The sequence below is a fragment of the Clupea harengus genome, unplaced genomic scaffold (genome assembly GCF_900700415.2).
Source record: "Clupea harengus unplaced genomic scaffold, Ch_v2.0.2, whole genome shotgun sequence".
NCBI classification, from domain to species: domain Eukaryota; kingdom Metazoa; phylum Chordata; class Actinopteri; order Clupeiformes; family Clupeidae; genus Clupea; species Clupea harengus.
In genome coordinates this window covers 101279-120959 of record NW_024879599.1, presented here as the reverse complement: position 1 = coordinate 120959, position 19681 = coordinate 101279, and the positions used below count along the sequence as shown (strand labels likewise).

The 19681-nt window shown below is 42.8% G+C and overlaps 1 protein-coding gene across 1 annotated transcript; it reads right to left on the bottom strand.

The window, feature by feature from the left end:
• Positions 1-12424: 12424 nt before the first annotated feature.
• LOC122129153 lies at positions 12425-14613 on the bottom strand (the record flags this gene model as incomplete). Its single annotated transcript, XM_042704197.1, has 2 exons — positions 14515-14613; positions 12425-13309 (listed from the first exon to the last, which is right to left on the bottom strand). Coding segments are annotated over exons 1-2 (975 nt in total), but the record flags the coding sequence as incomplete, so codon positions are not given.
• Positions 14614-19681: the final 5068 nt, after the last annotated feature.

Genomic DNA, 19681 nt, shown 5'->3' with positions numbered 1-19681 from the left:
CGTGCATGCACCATCTCTCTCTCTAACTCCCTCAATCACCATCTGAACGTATACACGTACACATCGCGATTTAAGTGCTGCTTATATATTTTGTATTGCGTTAAAGGCCTATAGCCTGGATTCTACCCTTGAGATAAGAATCCATTGTCTACTCATTGCATTTGTGCCCATCCTCCAACTTAAATTGGCGCCTAAACCAGGCAAAGCTGGCCTCGGATCTGCACTCGCATCCGCTGACCATCCCCAATCTAGGTGATGCCCGGCGCACTATATTCATTCACGCATATACTATCTATCGCCTGTGCGCTTGCGCATAGCCTCTCCCTCTTTCTCCAGTTAGCGCGTAACCGCGCATACCTGCACACGCACGCACACACACACACACACACACACACACAGAGACGAGGAGGATCTTATGCCCCCTCCTCTGTATTCCCAACTCCACTTTGTGCCTTGTTTCATTGTTATACTCAGTTGTTTATATGATTAGTATTAGCCATTAATTACTGTTTGTTACCTTTAATAAATTGTTTATTTAGACTTAAACAATTGTCTTGTCTGTTGTTGTTCCAATATTCCACTGAAAGCCATTTTCCGCCAATCAAGTACTTCAAATGCCTTCACTTCTCTGGTTGTTTCATGAAGTCAGGGGCGCAGATAGCACTGGGGACAGGGGGGACATGTCCCCCCCAGATTCATAGTGACCCCGATCTGTCCCCACCACTCTCCCTACGTAAGGCGACAATCATCAGTTAATAACTCTGCACAGCTGATTAGGCGATGTTAGCGTCCCCCCAGTTCAAAAATCCCATCTGCACCGCTGCATGAAGTGTTATAGACTTTGTAGTGATATTGTAGTACTATAGTATTGTGATACTATACTTAGACTGTAGCATAGTGGTACAACTAGAGCTTTCCATTATTTTAGTAATTTAATTATAAAATATTAAATACTAAATTTAATGATTATTACATTTTATGAGACTGATTTAATTAAACTAATGTAGCAACCCCGGTTTCACCTACACGATAAACCAGTAATTTAATACTCAGATTATTTGAACTGCTAAAAACAACTTAAAAACCTCCCTTAAAAAGCCAGAACATGCGACAACAGGTAATTCACTCCCCGTTGTGTGAACTGCTTATAACACTATGGTTGCGAACCAAAAATAGCGACTATACCGTACTTAAAGAATTCACATTTACTGGGCACCTCCAGGCTGCGTTTCGTTTTAGCAAAGACCAACACTGGGCACTATTCAACCACTACAGACAACAGTACCACAGGATCGCCCAAGACTAAGGTATGCTAACACCACCAGCACTAGTGCGGAGGCTTCTCACAGCCCATTAGCACTCAGAGGAGCTAACGCTGCTAGCACCAGCCTTGAATCCATCGACGCAGGAGCACAAATAGAAGCTAATACTGCTAGCATTGGCACAGAGGCTAACCATAGTCCAGCACGAGAGGCTATCATTGCTTACCCAAACAACCCAAGAACTGGCCCCATAACTACTGATAAAGCAATCGTGTGGAATGCAAACACGACGCCACAGATGGCCACTATCTTGGTTGGAGATGCCATGACAGAACATGTCAAACTTGCAAAGACAGAAAATCTTTGCCTTAGCAACACATCTGTCGAGGAACTGTCGTCAGAGATACAAAAAATCCTCAACAATAAACCAAACAATCCCAAGATTATCATTCACACTGGCTCGTTTGATATCCTGCACAAAAAATCTGGCAGTGAGATACTCAAAAAACATTTCACCCAGCTACTGAACACACTTAACAGATATCAAGATATATCTATCAGTGGACCGATTGCATGTTTTCGCAGAGGAATAGAAATCTTCAGTCGACTCCTATCTTTCAACACATGGCTGGCATCTGTCTGTCTTGCACACAAACGGAGATTTATTGACAATTTCAATGTTTTTTGGAACTGTGCAGACCGTTTTCAAGCTGATGGACTCCACCCAAACCGTAGGGGGTCTAGATTACTTACAGCAAACCTCAGCCACGCGCTCTTGACGACCTCAAACAGCCAAAATCAAGCCTCACTCCCTATCCCTGCTGTGCCTAAGACTGACATATCCCAAACCTCCTCCCATGGAACAGAACAGAACATTCAAACAGCCTCCTCCAAGGACCCTCACCACCCCAGGGAATTCCCCTGTGATAAACCACTTTGAACTCAGTGATATGGACTTTCAGCCCGAAGAAAATCAACGATAGGACAGCCTCCATGCTATTTCATCAAACATACCGGTCATCATAAACAGCAAATGGCATGGTAAAATGCATGGTTATAAACCTGAAACTCGTCCTAGAAGGTTGAAAACTATCCATGTTCTTCCTACAAACATATTTCCCCCTGTTTTACCTGTTAATACCCCACAGATGAAACTGGCCCTTCTAAATGTCAGATCACTAAATAACAAAACCTTTCTAGTTAACGATCTGGTTAAAGAAAACAACTTAGATTGTATCTGTCTAACAGAAACTTGGCTAAACGATGACACAGCAATAGCAACTTTGATAGAAGCGTGTCCGCCTGATTGCAGCTTCCACCAAGTTTCTAGGAAATCAAAAAGAGGTGGAGGAATCGCAGCTATTTTCTCATCTAAACTGTTGTTCAAAATCACTGAACTAGGTGAATTTACATCAATTGAATATCTTGTGTTGTGGCGAGACTGAGTCCCAAACCTTTTCTTTCAATCAGAAGACCGGAGACCGAATGTAGAAATCTGGAGTATTTATTGCAATCAATAAGCCACAATAAGGAGATGGTCCATGGATTAGCTCGATCTCATTGTATGAATGTTTTGCATGCCATTTTAAGGCCTGTACATCGTGGGGTGTGTTCTATCTGGCTGTTTGCCAAAACCAATCAGAATTAACTATTCCCTCTCCTCTAACTCCCCTGAGTACTCCTGTGTGTGTGTGTCTGGATCCCCTGAGACTCCCTGACATCCTCTGAGACCCCTGTGTGTGTGTGTTTATGTGTCAATGTGTGTGTCTGTGGGTGTCTGTATCTCCTGAGACTCCCTGACATCCTCTGAGACCCCCTCCTAACCAGGGGTTTCTTGGAATGTGTCTGTGTCGTGCTTTTAGTGCTGACTTTAAGATCAGTGAATCATGTCTATGGCTGAGTTACTGTTTTCCGCCTAGTCTGCCCTTCCTGAGTGAGACTTTCCAACTGATGAGTTAATCCATGTTCATCTAAACATAAAAAATATCCCACATAATCCCCCCTATGTGTCTAATTGACACACAAAACATTTTTTTGTTAACTTAGAAAGTACACACTATCAATACACTAAACAGTAATAAAAGCACACCTTATTGTCTATGCAGCAGAAGCCAATAGTTAACATTATTTTAAACAGCATGTGCATATGAGCTATCAATATACACATAAGCATACTAAATTCCATTACATTCCAATATAACACATTATTGTCTCTCCAGATTAATAAACATTCAACAAGTATAAAAGACCATCGGGTCAGTCCCGAATGGTTAAGGCACATAACATAGTATTACAGTATAAAAGATACAACATATGAAAGCATATAAAAAGAAAAAACATAGATTCAGTTTCAATGTATACGAACACCTCAATTAATACTCATGAAAAAGCATATTGCTGTCTGTATCCCATATCTTACAGACAACATTGGAATATAGCACCGTTATATATGGGAACCTTTAATTTCCCAAAACACTTCATTTCAAAAATCATAATAACATCACAATAACATACAATCATCCCAAGGCAATATGTCCCGGGGAGGTCTTCATACATAGAACCGCAACTACTCTAACAATACCAAAACCCCCCCATTATATTAAACTACAGTGAACTAACCACCATCCCATCAGTATATGAATTGTCCAGTGTATGTATTCAGTGTATATCATTGTATATCATGCAGCTACCGGTGTGGCAAAGTCTTCAGCTCCTTTGAGCCTGCCCGAGTGAGTCAGAGGTTGCGTCTGTGGCGTCTTTTTTTTTTTTCCAGGACTTATGTGGTCTGGTCACCCAGTTCCCACATGTCACCGTTGGAGTCAGGTTCGCCTCCTGACCCATCTTGTCCTTCGCTGCACAATACCTGTAACATTTCAAAGCCTTATCTTTTCCATATGATATTGTTAAACCAACTTTATTATTGTCCTTGTCAATTACCACAGTCATTTAAGTGAACCTAGAGGTTATTGCTCAAACTGCAAGGAATTTAAAACAGGGAAGACCACAACACACCACTGCTATGACCATGTTATGTGTTTCATCAGTTCCCTTCCCCCAGTGATAAGAAACATCCATTAACTGCAGCATTTCCATGACCTTAACAGCCTCTCGCCCAGGTCGAGCTGCTGCAAAAGAATGTTCCCCATTCTAACCCTGATAGCCTAAATTGTGGTAGTCCCACCACCTTGTGTTCCTGAAATTCTGCAAAAAGTTAGTACAATATTACACACTAAACCCTTGACTTCTCACCACCATTGGTTGGAAGCTCTTTTTGTTTAAAACCTTCACCTATACCCAGTCTCCTGACTGGACCAGTCCATATGTGTCAACCTGTGTATATATAATCTCAAAAAATTAGAAACAACAGATACACATACAGTGCCCTCCGCAATTATTGGCACCCCTAGTGAATATGAGCAAAACAGGCTATAAAAAAATATGTCTTTGCTGTTTATCCTCTTGGTCTTTCACTCAAAATATTCACAAAAATCTTACCTTTTCATTGAAGTAAAATTATTGAAAGAAAAAAAAACTGTTGAGATTAAATAAATATTTTTCCCCAAAACATGTGTGCCACAATTATTGGCACCCCTTAATTTAATGTTCTGTGCAGCCTCCCTTTGCCAAGATAACAGCTCTGAGTAATGCGTGATGAGGTTGGTGAACACATGGCACGGGATCTGAGACCATTCCTACATGCAGTATCTCTCCAGATCCTTCAGATTCTGAGGTCAACGTTTGTAGACTCGGCTTCAGCTCATCCCACATATTTTCTATGGGGTTTAGGTCGGGGGACTGTGATGGCCATGGCAAAACCTTTATTCTGCGGTCGGTGAACCATTTTTGTGTTGATTTTGAGGTGTGCTTCGGATCATTGACCTGCTGGAAGGTCCAACCACAGCCCATTTTAAGCTTACTGGAGGGGGCTGTTAGGTTTTCATTTAATATCTGCTGGTATTTGATGGAGTCCATGATACCATGTATCCTAATAAGATGTCCAGGGCCTTTGGAAGAAAAACAGCCCCACAACATCAAAGATCCGCCACCATACTTCACATTGGGTATGGGGGTCTTTTCTGTATGGCTATGTTTCTGTCTACGCCAAAACACCCTTTGATGTTTGTTGCCAAAAAGCTTTATTTTGGTCTCATCTGACCATATAACTGAGAGAAAGCTAGAGGGCTTTAAGGACTGTTTGTGTGTAGTTATGTACTGCTTTGCTAGTTAAATTGTACTTAGATTACTTGGATTACTCTGAATTTGCACTATCTTGGCAATTACCCTGTTTTCCAAGTTAGTTTCACTCACTGGCTGGTTTGTCAAGCCACACCTCCAACAATCAGCCACTTTTGTGTAATCAAGATCTGGGAGGGCCTTCAGCCAGGTGCAATCAGTGAGCATGCTACTTCCATAGGGCTGCTGCGGAAGTGTCAGCCCTCGTGCTCAGCCCTTTTCGTGTGAAGACCTTTTTGGGTAAAGACGTACAAGTCTACCTGTACAAGTCCACCAAAACAAGGTTCACAAACAAGGTAAACTTTTTTCATTTTGACTCTGCCATAGCCATGTGTCACAGTAGCATCTCTGTTGTCACTGGTTGTCAAAAAAGATCACAGCGCAGCAGACGGCAGCGCAACCTGGGTAACCTCCGCTCACTTCAACAAACCTCATCTACTGTAACCTCTTTCTCTGTTGGCCTGTGGAACTGTCAGTCTGCAGTCAAGAAAGCTGATTTCATCTCAGGTTATGCCAACCACCTCTCCCTAGGGCTCTTAGCTCTCACGGAGACATGGATCACACCTGAAGACAATGCTACCCCGGCAGCACTCTCCACCAACTATGCCTTCTCCCATACTCCCCGGCCATCTGGTCGTGGAGGTGGGACGGGGCTGCTGATTTCAGACAACTGGAAATTCACTCCACTGCTGCCTTCAAACAGGTATGCCTCCTTTGAATATCATGCAATTATGGTAACTGCTCCTGTTAAAACGTATGTGATTGTCATCTACCGTCCACCAGGACAACTGGGTGATTTCGTCCATGAGCTGGATACCCTGCTGTCATCCATCCCTGACCACGAGTGTCCAACACTCATCCTTGGCGACATGAACATCCACCTAGACAATCCCAACTCAGCTGACTTTCGAACCCTGGTTCACTCGTTCGACCTACAACAGGTCCCCACTCCTCCAACTCACAAAGCAGGAAAAGAGCTTGACCTCATCCTTGCTCGGAACTGCACCACGGACAACCTAACGGTAACCCCTCTGCATTGCTCGGACCACTTCTTCATTCGCTTCGATGTTCGGCTCATTGAGCAACCCTCTGTCCCCCCTCCAATGGTCTCGTTCCGGCGCAACCTCCGCAACCTCTCTCCCACCCACTTTTCCTCTCTGGTTTCTTCTGCTCTTCCACCTTTATCCACTTTCTCCTCACTAGGTGTCAATGATGCCACAGAAGCTCTCTGCTCCACTCTGAGCTCATGCTTGGACAGCTTGTGTCCACTTTCCACCAGACCTGCTCGATCTACCCAGTCTCATTCGTGGCTGAGTGATACCCTCCGAACGCAGCGGCTGAGAGAAAGTGGCACAAATCTGCCGCGCTGGACGATCTTGCAAGCTACCAGACACTGCTGGCCTCCTTCTCATCCAGCATCACTGCTGCTAAGAAGACTTTTTTCAATGACAAAATCAACGGTGCAACTGACGCTCGGAAACTATTCTCCACCTTCAAAACTCTGCTCTACCCTCCTCCTCCCCCCCCAGCTACTAACCTCACTGCTGATAACTTTGCTTCCTTTTTCACAGAGAAAGTGGCAGCCATCGGGCAACAGTTCGACCAACTGTCCCCCTCCCCTAAGGGCGCAACCGTCAATAGCTCATCTTTTCCTTCTTTCATCCCTCTCAGCGAGAGTGAGGTCTCCAAAATCCTAACAGGTAGCCGTCCAACTACATGCCCGCTGGACCCCATCCCATCCAACATCCTTCAAGCCATATCGCCTGCCGTCTTACCGGCAATAACACAGGTGATTAATGCTTCATTTAATTCTGGAACATTTCCTTCTCTTTTCAAAGTGGCTCGGGTAACGCCGCTGCTCAAGAAGCCGTCTCTCGATCCCACTCAGGTGGAAAACTATCGACTGGTCTCACTTCTCACGCTCCTATCTAAAACCATTGAGAGGGCAGCTTCCAAACTGGTCACCGAGTTCCTGTCAAAGAACAATCTCCTCGATCCGAACCAGTCTGGATTCAAAAGCGGTCACTCCACCGAAACAGCCCTGTTGTCTGTAATGGAGGCCTTAAAAACAGCTAGAGCAGCAGCCCAATCCTCGGCTCTCGTCCTGCTTGACTTATCAGCTGCGTTTGATACAGTCAACCACCGCATCCTTCTGTCCATACTGTCAAGTATGGGCATTTCTGGCAATGCGCACTCCTGGTTTGAATCCTACCTCACTGGGCGCTCGTTCAACGTGTCATGGCAAGGTCAGCTGTCTGTACCTCACCGCGTCACCACTGGGGTGCCCCAAGGCTCGGTGATGGGACCACTTCTCTTTGCCATTTACACCACCTTGTTGGGCCCTATCATCCGCTCGCATGGTTTTTCCTACCACTGTTATGCCGATGATACTCAACTGTTTCTGTCTTTCCCTCCGGAGGACACCACGGTCTCGGCGCGGATTTCGGACTGTCTCGCTGATATATCCACATGGATGAAAAATCACCACCTTCAGCTGAACCTGGCCAAAACGGAACTGATGGTCTTCCCAGCCAAACAGGTCATCCACCACAACATCAAGATCAATACTGACTCTTTATCTCTTGCTCCATCCAAAACAGCAAGAAACCTCGGGGTCATTATTGATGACCAACTGACCTTCACGGCCCACATCGCCTCTGTCTCCAGGTCGTGCCGCTTTGCGCTATACAACATCCGCAAAATCAGGCCGTACCTAACCCAGTATGCCACCCAGCTGCTGGTGCAAACCTTGGTGAGCTCCCGCCTTGACTACTGCAACGCCCTCCTAACGGGCCTGCCGGCTTGCGTGGTGAAACCACTACAGATGATCCAGAACGCGGCGGCGCGTCTGGTGTTCAACCAACCGAAAAGGGCACACGTCACCCCGCTACTCATCGAGCTCCACTGGCTGCCAGTAGCTGCTCGCATTAAGTTCAAGTCACTTATGCTTGCCTACAGAGTGCTTACTGGTTCTGCTCCCACCTACCTAAATGCTCTTGTAAGGGCAAATGTTACACCCAGGACGCTGCGCTCGTCTAGTGAGCGTCGTTTGGCACTGCCGTCCAGACTATTTTCATTTGTAGTTCCACGTTGGTGGAACGAACTGCCTAGTACTACCAGAGCAGGGGCGTCCCTCTCTACCTTCAAGAAGCTTTTGAAGACCCAACTCTTCAGAGAGCACCTCCCCTCCTAACTGGCACCTGACTAGCGCTTAACTTGCACTTCAGCAGTTACATTCCTGCACTTCTTTTTCCTCTTTTCTAGGTTGTTGTTTTTTCTAATTCTCATGTAAAGTAGTATTTATTGTTACACCATGCTTTTTTATTGCTCTTAGCTTGACTGTTCTCTCCCTTGTACGTCGCTTTGGACAAAAGCGTCTGCTAAATGACTAAATGTAAATGTAAATGTAAATATAACTCGGCCCCATTGAAAGTCTGACTTACATTTGGCAAACTGTAGGCGCTTTAGTTTGTAGTTGATTGACAGCAGAGGCTTTTTTCTGGCAACCCTCCAAAACAACTTGTGGTGATGTAGGTGTCGTCTGATGGTAGTTTTGGAGACTTTCTGACCCTAAGACTCAACTCACCTCTACAATTCTCCAGCTGTGATCCTTGGAGATTATTTTTCCAGTCGAACCATCCTCCTCATGATGCATGGGGTCAATGTACACACACGTCCTCTTCCAGGCTGATTCTTAACATCTCCTGTCGCTTTAAACTTCTTAATTATTTCCATGATAGTGGAAATGGGTATTTTTAACTCTTTAGAGATTTTATTGTGTCCATTTCTTGATTTGTGCAGCTCCACAACTTTCTGTCGCACATCGTCACTGTGTTCTTGGGTCTTTCCCATAGTGATGAATGACTAATGAAATTTGGCCTGTGTCACCTCATATTTGTACGCCAGTGGAACAGGAAGTCATGGTTGACCTCTTAAGAGTTCCTTATCAAACAGGTGAACTTAAAAATGTAAAACATGACTGGAAATATACTTCAGTTAGATTTTAATTATAAGATTTTTCTAGGGGTGCCAATAATTGTGGCACACATGTTTTGGGGGAAAATATTTATTAAATGTCAACAGTTTTTTTTTCTTTCAATAATTTTACTTCAATGAAAAGGTAAGATTTTTGTGAATATTTTGAGTGAAAAACCAAGAGGATAAACAGCAAAGACATATTTTTTTATAGCCTGTTTTGCTCATATTCACTAGGGGTGCCAATAATTGCGGAGGGCACTGTAATTTCCACACGCCCTCTTGACATACTCTAAACGTGCGTAATATGATTGCCAAAGTTTGCAGTACTTTTACTCCATGCTTCCCATAAATTCCTTATTGTTATACTAAAATCATTGCTGCAATGCTAAAAACTAAAACAAAAATCCACATATTAAAAATATACTTACCATCTCTTAGTCTTGGTCCTGTCCTCAGACATTCCTCAGTCCATCATATGAACCCATCCGTTTCTCCAATACCTTTTCATATCTATGTAGTACATGACTACCTATACAATTACACCTTCCATTGTAAAATATTACACAAAAGTTGTATCCCTACTCCTTTTCTCTGATTATAGATGCTACAAACATAGCATTATACAAATTTTATCCCAAACCTCCCATAAATAGGGTGACCATAAGCCTATATTCAAATTTTCTCGTATACCCCCCTTGCGCACTTAAAATCAAAGTGCGCACAAATCAACAGGGCTAATAACATGTATGAATTTACCATTTACCATGAATTTGGCCATCAGAGCACATTCATATTTTATCATGCCCGCAGTTCATGCCCTTTTTTTTTTTTTTTATCCAATGGTTTTATCCAATAGTTTCATCACATATTCACAGTATATTTATTAGTACAAAGTTTGGCTGCAAAGTAATTGCTGAATCCTGTGTGGAAGACAACCATGGCCCACATGGCTTATCAAATATGTAAAGGCTGACCCCCCTTAGTCACATAATAATACCGAAAGGGCTTACATTGGTGTTCACAACTTGTATACTACATCAATCCTACTCACACCAAGATATATCACTAGTAAACTAATACCTCACAGGACATGGCATACCTTCCTCATGCCCATCACCCAATGAAGGTACAATTACCTTCCTTTAATGCCACTTCTGTTCCTCAACCAAAACCACGTAGATATTACAGCCAAGCCTGTAAGAGACACTTAAAACCACATATTTACATATATACTGTGGGATATTTTCATATGAATAAGGAATAGATTTACCAGATACCTGTTGAATGAGTGTAAAGATTAGCTTTGGGTTACATTTCAGATGAGGTAGAGATTTAAAATAAGAGGGCGTAGCTTGAAGTGACCTAAGGTTAAAATGGGTGTGGTATTGTATACCATGGAAGCTTTCTGATTGGATGGAGTCAGGTTAGAGGTTAAGGATATTATTGGTTACAGGGTTAGCCATTCATGGCTGGAGTGGGAGTGTCAAGTTAGGTTTTAAAGATGTTGGCGCGAATGTAATTGGGCAGATGTAGTTCCGGTATACATCTCTTTGCTATGGCTTAATGTACTACAGTAAATCTGTTGGAACAACACGTCCTGAGTCTTGAGTTTCTGATTGTGAAAATAGTTTAAGACTTAGAATTGGCCACCACAATACTTTCAAGGGGTTAACACAAACCAACACAATTCCTCACGCAAACCTTTAAATATAAACCATTTAACTCCATACCAAGACTGGCCTGCTTCTGAGTCTCACTGACGCCTGCACAGAGGATCCCCTTCTCTCTGTCACTCTCCACCCAACTGTATAACTAGGAATGCTGACAAGAGAAACTTTCCACACTCTACTCGTCTTCTTCTCTATCTCTCTATTTTCTCTGTATCTCTCTCCGTTTCAATATGTCTATCTTTAATTTCCTCATCCCCACTATTGATTTGTCTGTAAGACCACAAAGTGAAGTCTCATCTTTTGTCAAAGGCCTGTGTGAATCAAAATGCTAACACCTGTATCCCTTTCCCCCGTACTGACCATAAAAACAATTTGGGTTTCCAAAGGGACAGGCTACTGCGTACTCCTCCTCATCACTTAGTTCCACTATCTGAGGTTCTCCTGTCAACCGTGCTGAGTGTCTTATTTGAAACAATGTATTATCCTCTGACATTCTCACTCCTGTCCTGTCTGAGTCTTCTAAGGACACCCATACACTGGCTCTGGCTCTCTTCATCATCTTACCCATGTCTCTTACTCTGAACCCCAAACCCACCTTAAGTGTTATATGTGGGATTGAGTTAGGCACATCATAAGCTGCATAAACCTTTCTGCTGCCAAATTTCACCTGCACTCCAACTGCTTCTGGTCCTATGATCACACACTGCGTGCATAACCAGATCTGCTCCCTCTCCTGCAGTGCTTCTCTCCATATTGCATCCTTCTCCTCACATTTACTTGTACATGAAACCTCACATAACATCACAGTACAATGTGGCGGACACCGGGGTTCCCTAAGAGCAGGATATCTGTCATGCATCAAAATTCCCCATTCACTAAAAAGTTTGTTCTCCCACCCCACTTCCAGTAATTTTATCCAATAAACCTGTTTGATTTGTGGTGTGGAAAGTGTATGGAGAATCATGGTGGGGCGTGATGTCTGATCAGTCAAAAAAAGTTCATCTGGGATACACTGGCAACTGAACCTCCGGTTTCATTCATCAGTGGCTGAGCATTCCCCTGTCCTACCACATCCTGCCTCACGGTGCACATTCTCGAGAGATGACCTGGTTGACCACATGTCCAGCAGGTCAGCGGGCCATAAAGTTGCCACCTTCCCCCTTTCCCTCTGGCTCTCCCTCTGCCTCCGAAATTTCCTGGAGGAGGCTGTGTCCAGTTCGATTGTCCATAGGCTGGGGGTGGGGGGCCCTAAAACTGGGGACATTGAACAGACACTCGTACAGGCATGAGATCCAGTCCCAGGCCTGGTGCAGGAGTTTGGGCTTTCTTCATCCCTTTCACATAGTTCAGTTGACTTTGAACCAGCTTGCGCTGCCTGTCAATGTCCTGTTTTTGCAGACAGTCCTCTGTTTTTCTGTGCAGAATGACGTAATGAGTTACACCATCTTTTAATTCTGATCTTGGCATAGATCCAAGAAAGATGTTTCTCTCCATCTCACTCTCCAGATGAGTTATGAAGTTTGGAGCATTTTCTTGCAAAATGGGTAGTCCAGAGTTCAGCCCAGCCTCAACTGAATGTCCCCAAGTTCGGCATGTGTGCGGACCTTTTATAGAGCACTGTTCTGCTATCTCTGAGTCTTCCTCCTCATCTAAGTCACTGTCTTCTCTGTCCCTACCCCACACTTTCCCAAATGGGATTTGTGCTGCGTTTTTCACTGCTGTTTTAAACCTCAAGGGAAGCAATGGTGCCTGGGGATCGGCCTGTGGATGTGTGTCCCTTTCCTCCTCACTACTAGAGTCACCCACAATTTCTGTTTCCCGAGCCCCATCAACCACTCCTCCACTTATATTAAGTCGTACTGTTCTCTTGTCTTGCTTTCCACCACGTGTTCCCTTTTCTGGACTGACTTTGACATTCAGACATCTCCACGCCTCATCCCGCATTCTCTTCAAACTTCGTAATTGCCTTATCATTATATCAAACATCTCATGTCCTAATCCTACTTGTCCTAACTTCAAAACATTATAAATGAATGTCTCTTTTCCCTCGATTTCATTAATCAACAGCTCCAGTTGGGGCAGTGAAGCCTGCCCTCTTATTGCTTGTGTTACATGATCATTCAATTCAACAAATGTTATCTCTCTCATATCCCAGAATGCTTCTAAATCAGAGGTCGCCAACCTGTCGATCGCGATCGACCTGTGTCGATCTCGAAGACCTTCCCTGTCGATCTCCAAAAAATTTTTTTTTTTTTAAATACAGAAAAAAAAAAAAAAATAATTGAACATTTTCTGAAGTGTCTTCTGAAATGTTTTCTAACGGACTTCGGAAGACCAACGTCAGAAAACATCTCCGCCTGATTAATGAACACCAGCTATTTAAATCTGAGGATGTCCGTAGAGTTGATATGAACGTAATCACCAACGATTTCTCACAAATTTAGGCCTTCCCACTAAATGCCCCTTCTAAAGCAGCTTGCACACTGCCCCGACAAACGCCAACATTCTCCAACAAACGCCAACAAACACCAACAGTTGGGTCAGTGTGCGCCAGCAGTTGGTGTTTGTTGGTCATTGTCGGAAGAGTTCAACATGTTCAGTCGGACTGGGTAAAGTTGCAGAATGTCTGACCAATGTAGAGAGATTTCCAACATTCTGAAAGCTCGTCTGACAGCTCGCAACTAGGCTCAACTCGCGTGCATAACATCCTCGAGCTCTCTTGGATGTCGTTGTTATCTTGGTTATCGGCCAGTTTGTTAAATAAACCGATATCCTAAGTCTATTTATAGATTAACGTTATGTATTAGCTTACCCAAATGAACGGTTTTCGAGACAGATATTTGTTTATTTTAACTTCTACGACTCGTTTAACACTGCAACGTGTTTCTAAATATTAATATTAATGTTAAAGGTGACGTTACATGAGTACGTTTGCGCTTATGTTAGTTATCGGCCACTCCCACTTCATTCCAATTACCGTGTTGGTTTTCGAAATATTAATAAGCACGCATCTGAAAACAAAGATTGTCAGTGTTGTGTTGTAACTTCAGTTGATAAATAAAGCAGTTCATATCCAGCCTGCTGATTGCAAATGTGTTTTTTCTTGTTCATATTGTGTGCGGTTAACAAATATTTTCCTTTTTATGTTGCACTGAAATTAAGTGATTTAGTGTGTTCTTGGTAACATCAATTTGAAAGCTGGAACAAAGTGTTTAATTTCACTCAATTACAATTAGGCTAAATAAAAAGTTAAGTTGTAAGTACAGTCTGGACAGTCTTTTTCTCTCAACGCCTCAATAGGTAGATCTTGCCTGTCACCAAGGCAGAGTTTGTGATCTTTGGCCAAAAAAGTTTGGTGACCACTGTTCTAAATCTTCTGTGTCCTGTCTCTCCTTCCTCCTGCATGACATTCCTTCTTGGGACCCCTGTGCCCGTACATCGTCTAATTCTGTCAATACCATGTCAACCCCCATGACATTGTCTCCAGACCTCTCTCTTTCCTCTATTTCCTGCCTTCTCTTTGTCTCTCGTTTCTGACAAACCCTCTTCTGGTCATCTCTTAATAAATAACCATAATTCTTTTCACCTTCCTGTGTCTCTTCTGCCAAACATACTGGTGGGGATGGAGTCGCCTCTGACCTTACCCCCTCTCTAGTGTTTATAATTTCAACATTCTTCTGAGTGGCATCCTCGGCAGATGGCTCTGTGGATTGCTTTCTCAGTGTTGGCACCCTGACCTTACAAAGATCTGCTGGTGATGTCTCAATACTTCGCTCTCCTTCTAACTGATCCATCCTACGAGCCGTCAGTTTAACTCCAGAATTCCTCAATTCACCTTCCCTTTACTTACTGGTATCAGTGACCTGTTCCAAAATGTGCCTCTTCTCCCCAGCTTTCTCTTTTGCTAACTTCATAAATGCCTTCAAAGTCTGCACCTCTTGTTTTCTTTTAATTCCCCTCTTTTCACTGGTTCTTTATGCTTATAACCATGTATTTTACCCTCCATCTGCATGAATAACTTGGGGTCCTATGACTTTATGTTTAGGCCACGGGCTTGAATCAAATTTGTGTCCGCTCAGTCCACGTTTTGCAATTATGCCGTATCAAATTTGCTTCTGACGACTACAATTCAACTATCTCCTTTAAAGGCATAGTTTGTTCCATATGTACCAAAGGCATTCCTGAATCCAAATAATATCACAACAATATATATAATCTGACTATTCTTCTCACCTTCCTAATACAACTGAGTGTGTGTGTGTGTGTGTGAACGCACAAAGCCTACGCCTCTAATGCTCTGTTTTCTCTGACCTAACAGCCCCCACCCGCGTGTCTCAGGTCTTACTCTGTCCGTCTAGTATAAACAAACTTATCAGCAAAGTTATCTTAACAGTCAATCACAATGGTTTGTTTAAAAAGTCAAAGTTGCTTGTTAGCGATGTCACGTCTTATAATCAAACTACAATACTTCGGGCTATGTTAGTCACGATGTTTTGCGCATACAACTCGCTCACACATACACAACACAATCTCGTATTTCCACTTTTCCCAGATCAAATTCACATATAATCACACAACTTCTCTACTAATTTAAAAACAATTTCAAGACACAATGTCCATACAACTCTTTCTATTCCAGTAATCCAATTCCTCCTTTATATCTATCTTATACGTGCTTCACACAAAAACTGATTCTCATCTGTTTTGTCTGGAAACACGTCTACTCTAGTCAATTATTCAACCAAACCATTCAAAACTTTTTCAATCTCCCAAGCAACTTTAACACACAAGAACAATGATAACCAAGTAACTCACAACTTCACAGCCTATGTGATAAAACAACGTTTTGCTCGTATTTTTCTTTGCCAGTTCACAACTTATCCAAAAAATTACTTTTCACGTCAGTTTTTCACATAATATGCGAAAGTTGAAGAATCAACATGAATGTATTGATTTGTATGTGTCTTGCATATGACGGAGATTTCTCATTCATTCATTTATCCGTCATCCACACCAAACTAGAAGCATTTAGATAACTAGAGATCTCAAAATGAAAACCTCTTATTATTCACTGAACTTTTTATCAGGATTGTAAACAATCCTTCAGTGAATTTTTAATGCTCCTTATTGATCACTGCAATTATCAGGCACTTTATTATTCACGGCCTGTAGCGATCTCACAGAATTTTTCAGTCACTCTCACTTTCTCACTCATGCACCTTGTATGTTCTCCACCTCTCAACTATTGAATGCAATTAACCTCTTTCAGTTTAAGTGTTTCACAGATCAAATATCACAATACTTCACAGAGCTTTTATTTCCTGAAAAATAAAACAAGTTCAGCATATCCCACATCAACCAATGATTTTGACCAACCGCTCCACTTTTCTCCAGCTGACACACCCACACAATTACTGATTACCAATATCAGTATTTGATAACAGATCAAACATTCATCACAACTCAATGAGTCGTTTCCCAGGTTCTCTAATGCGTAAGAGAATCTTTCACTTAACAAACACCATAAGTGTAGACCAACTGACACTTATACACAAAACAAAACACCACAAGTGTAGACCAAATAACACTTATAAACAAAACACCACAAGTGTAAACCAAATAACACTTATACACAAAACAAAACACCACAAGTGTAAACCAAATAACACTTATACACAAAACAAAACACCACAAGTGTAAACCAAATAACACTTATACACAAAACAAAACACTACAAGTGTAGACCAAATAACACTTATACACAAAACAAAACACCACAAGGGCAGTAAAACTACCACTTCTACACAAAACAAGTTAGCACTCACGAGGTGAACTTTCCCTCTCTGTGCCAACGAACAATCACACACTCTCAATTAGTTTCCGGATGCGCTATTCCACATAAATATAAAACAAAAACCTTCCCGCGTGCACTTTTCCTAATGTACTTCAGATCTACACATTCAGTCTCTGTCAAGTTCTTGTCTGAAGGACTTTTGTCCGGCTTTCGTGGCTGAGTTTACTAATTGATTTATCCAACCAGACTAAATAGCAAAAGACTGCTTACCGTTTAAATAGGCGCCCCTGGTTGGATTGATCAATCGGTTCACTCGCACCTCGGAGCTCTGCCCTTTTTCAGTCCCTTCGTGGTCGCCAATTATGTTGTGGCGATACTGAGTCCCAAACCTTTTCTTTCAATCAGAAGACCGGAGACCGAATGTAGAAATCTAGAGTATTTATTGCAATCAATAAGCCACAATAAGGAGATGGTCCATGGATTAGCTCGATCTCATTGTATGAATGTTTTGCATGCCATTTTAAGGCCTGTACATCGTGGGGTGTGTTCTATCTGGCTGTTTGCCAAAACCAATCAGAATTAACTATTCCCTCTCCTCTAACTCCCCTGAGTACTCCTGTGTGTGTGTGTGTGTGTGTGTGTGTGTGTGTGTGTGTGTGTCTGGATCCCCTGAGACTCCCTGACATCCTCTGAGACCCCTGTGTGTGTGTGTTTATGTGTCAATGTGTGTGTCTGTGGGTGTCTGGATCTCCTGAGACTCCCTGACATCCTCTGAGACCCCCTGAGACCCCCTCCTAACCGGGGGTTTCTTGGAATGTGTCTGTGTCGTGCTTTTAGTGCTGACTTTAAGATCAGTGAATCATGTCTATGGCTGAGTTACTGTTTCCCGCCTAGTCTGCCCTTCCTGAGTGAGACTTTCAAACTGATGAGTTAATCCATGTTCATCTAAACATAAAAAATATCCCACACTTGCTATAGAGCTCAAAACCGAATCAGTACTGTTTGTCATTATATATCGGCCACCCAAGCACTCGCCAATATTCATACAAGAATTCTCAGAACTATTATCACTATGTGTCACCAGATATGACAAAATAGTCCTGAATGGAGACCTAAATATCCACGTAAATAAAAAAGCAGACCCAAGAACTATTGAGTTTTAAATCTCGTCAACAGTTTCGATCTAACTCAACACATAACAGATCCAACACACCAGCACGGAAACACACTAGATCTAGTAATAACAACTGGACTAAACATCAACAATATTTCAATAACGGATCTACCCCTCTCTGACCATCATTGTATACTTTTTGATGTGGAAATCATCTTAACGAAAACCACAAAATAATTTTTTGTCCATAAAAGACATCTAGACCAGGGGTGCCCAACCAGTCGATCGCGGTCTACCAGTCGATCGCGGGCTGAGTTGCAGTCGATCGCGAGAAATATTACATTAAATCACTCTTGGATTTAGCCTTTCTTACCGATCTGACTGACAAGCTCAATAACTTGAATCTAGAGCTGCAGGGCAAGGAAAAACACGTCATGAACATGATCAGCTCCGTGAACACGTTTAAAAGCAAGTTACACCTGCTATCATCCGGTTGCAACAGTGTGATCTGCGGAACTTTCCACACATGGACACAGAACTTAAGCGTCAGGACAAAAACTGTGCGGAGCTTGAGAGTGCACGTTATGATAATCAAGTGCAGAGCATCTTGTTAGAATTTGACAGGCGCTTTACTGACTTTGCATCCATTGAGCCTGTTGTCAGTTATCTCTGTTTTCCATTTGGGGAAAATATAGATGTGGATTGTATGACGTCCAAAGTGGCATCACTCTTAAACCTGGATAGCTGTGCTATTGAGAATGAGAATTCTGGAATATAATGCAGAAAGAGAAGTACCCCAACCTCAGACAAACTGCAGGGAATTTGACTGCACTTTTTTGAATCAACATATTTGTGTGAGTGCCTTTTCACATATTAAAATCATCAAGTCAAAATACAGATCCACCATGACTGATGACCACCTTGCGGTCAGCTTACAGCTGGCACAGCTCCTACTGTCCAGTCTATGAAAGACTAGCTTCCTCCTCTCAGTGCCAGAAATCCCACTAAGGTAGAGAAATACCACTTTTCCAACTTGAATTAGGCATTGTTTTATTTGGGTTGTTTGTCTGTTGTGTTGTTACAGGCCAGTCCTAGGCCTACTTCTGCTTATTCTTTGCACCACGCACATTCACATTTACTTCAATACATGTATTATCAGAATCAGAAAGAAATCAGAAAGGTTTTTACTGCCAAGTAGGTTTTCACCTACGAGGATTTTTTTGTGGTACGTTGGTGCAAACAATAAACAATAAACAATACACATATTAAGTTACAGCAGGAGTGTGCAAAAAAGGGATTAGAGTCCGTGTTGGGGGGCGGGGGTCCTGGGCCTTGTTGATGAGGCCAACCGCAGACGGGAAGAAGCTGCTCAGGTGGCGTGAGGTTTTGGGCCTGATGGACCGCAGCCTTCTGCCGGAGGGGAGTGGCACAAGGAGTTTGTGTCCGGGGTGGGAGGGATCAGCCATAATCTTCCCTGCACGCCTCAGGGTCCTGGATGCATACAAATCCTGGAGAGATGGCAAATTGCAGCCAATCACCTTCTCCGCAGACCGAATGACACGCTGCAGGCTGCTTTTGTCTTTGGCAGTGGCAGCAGCGTACCAGATGGTGATGGAGGAGGTGAGGATGG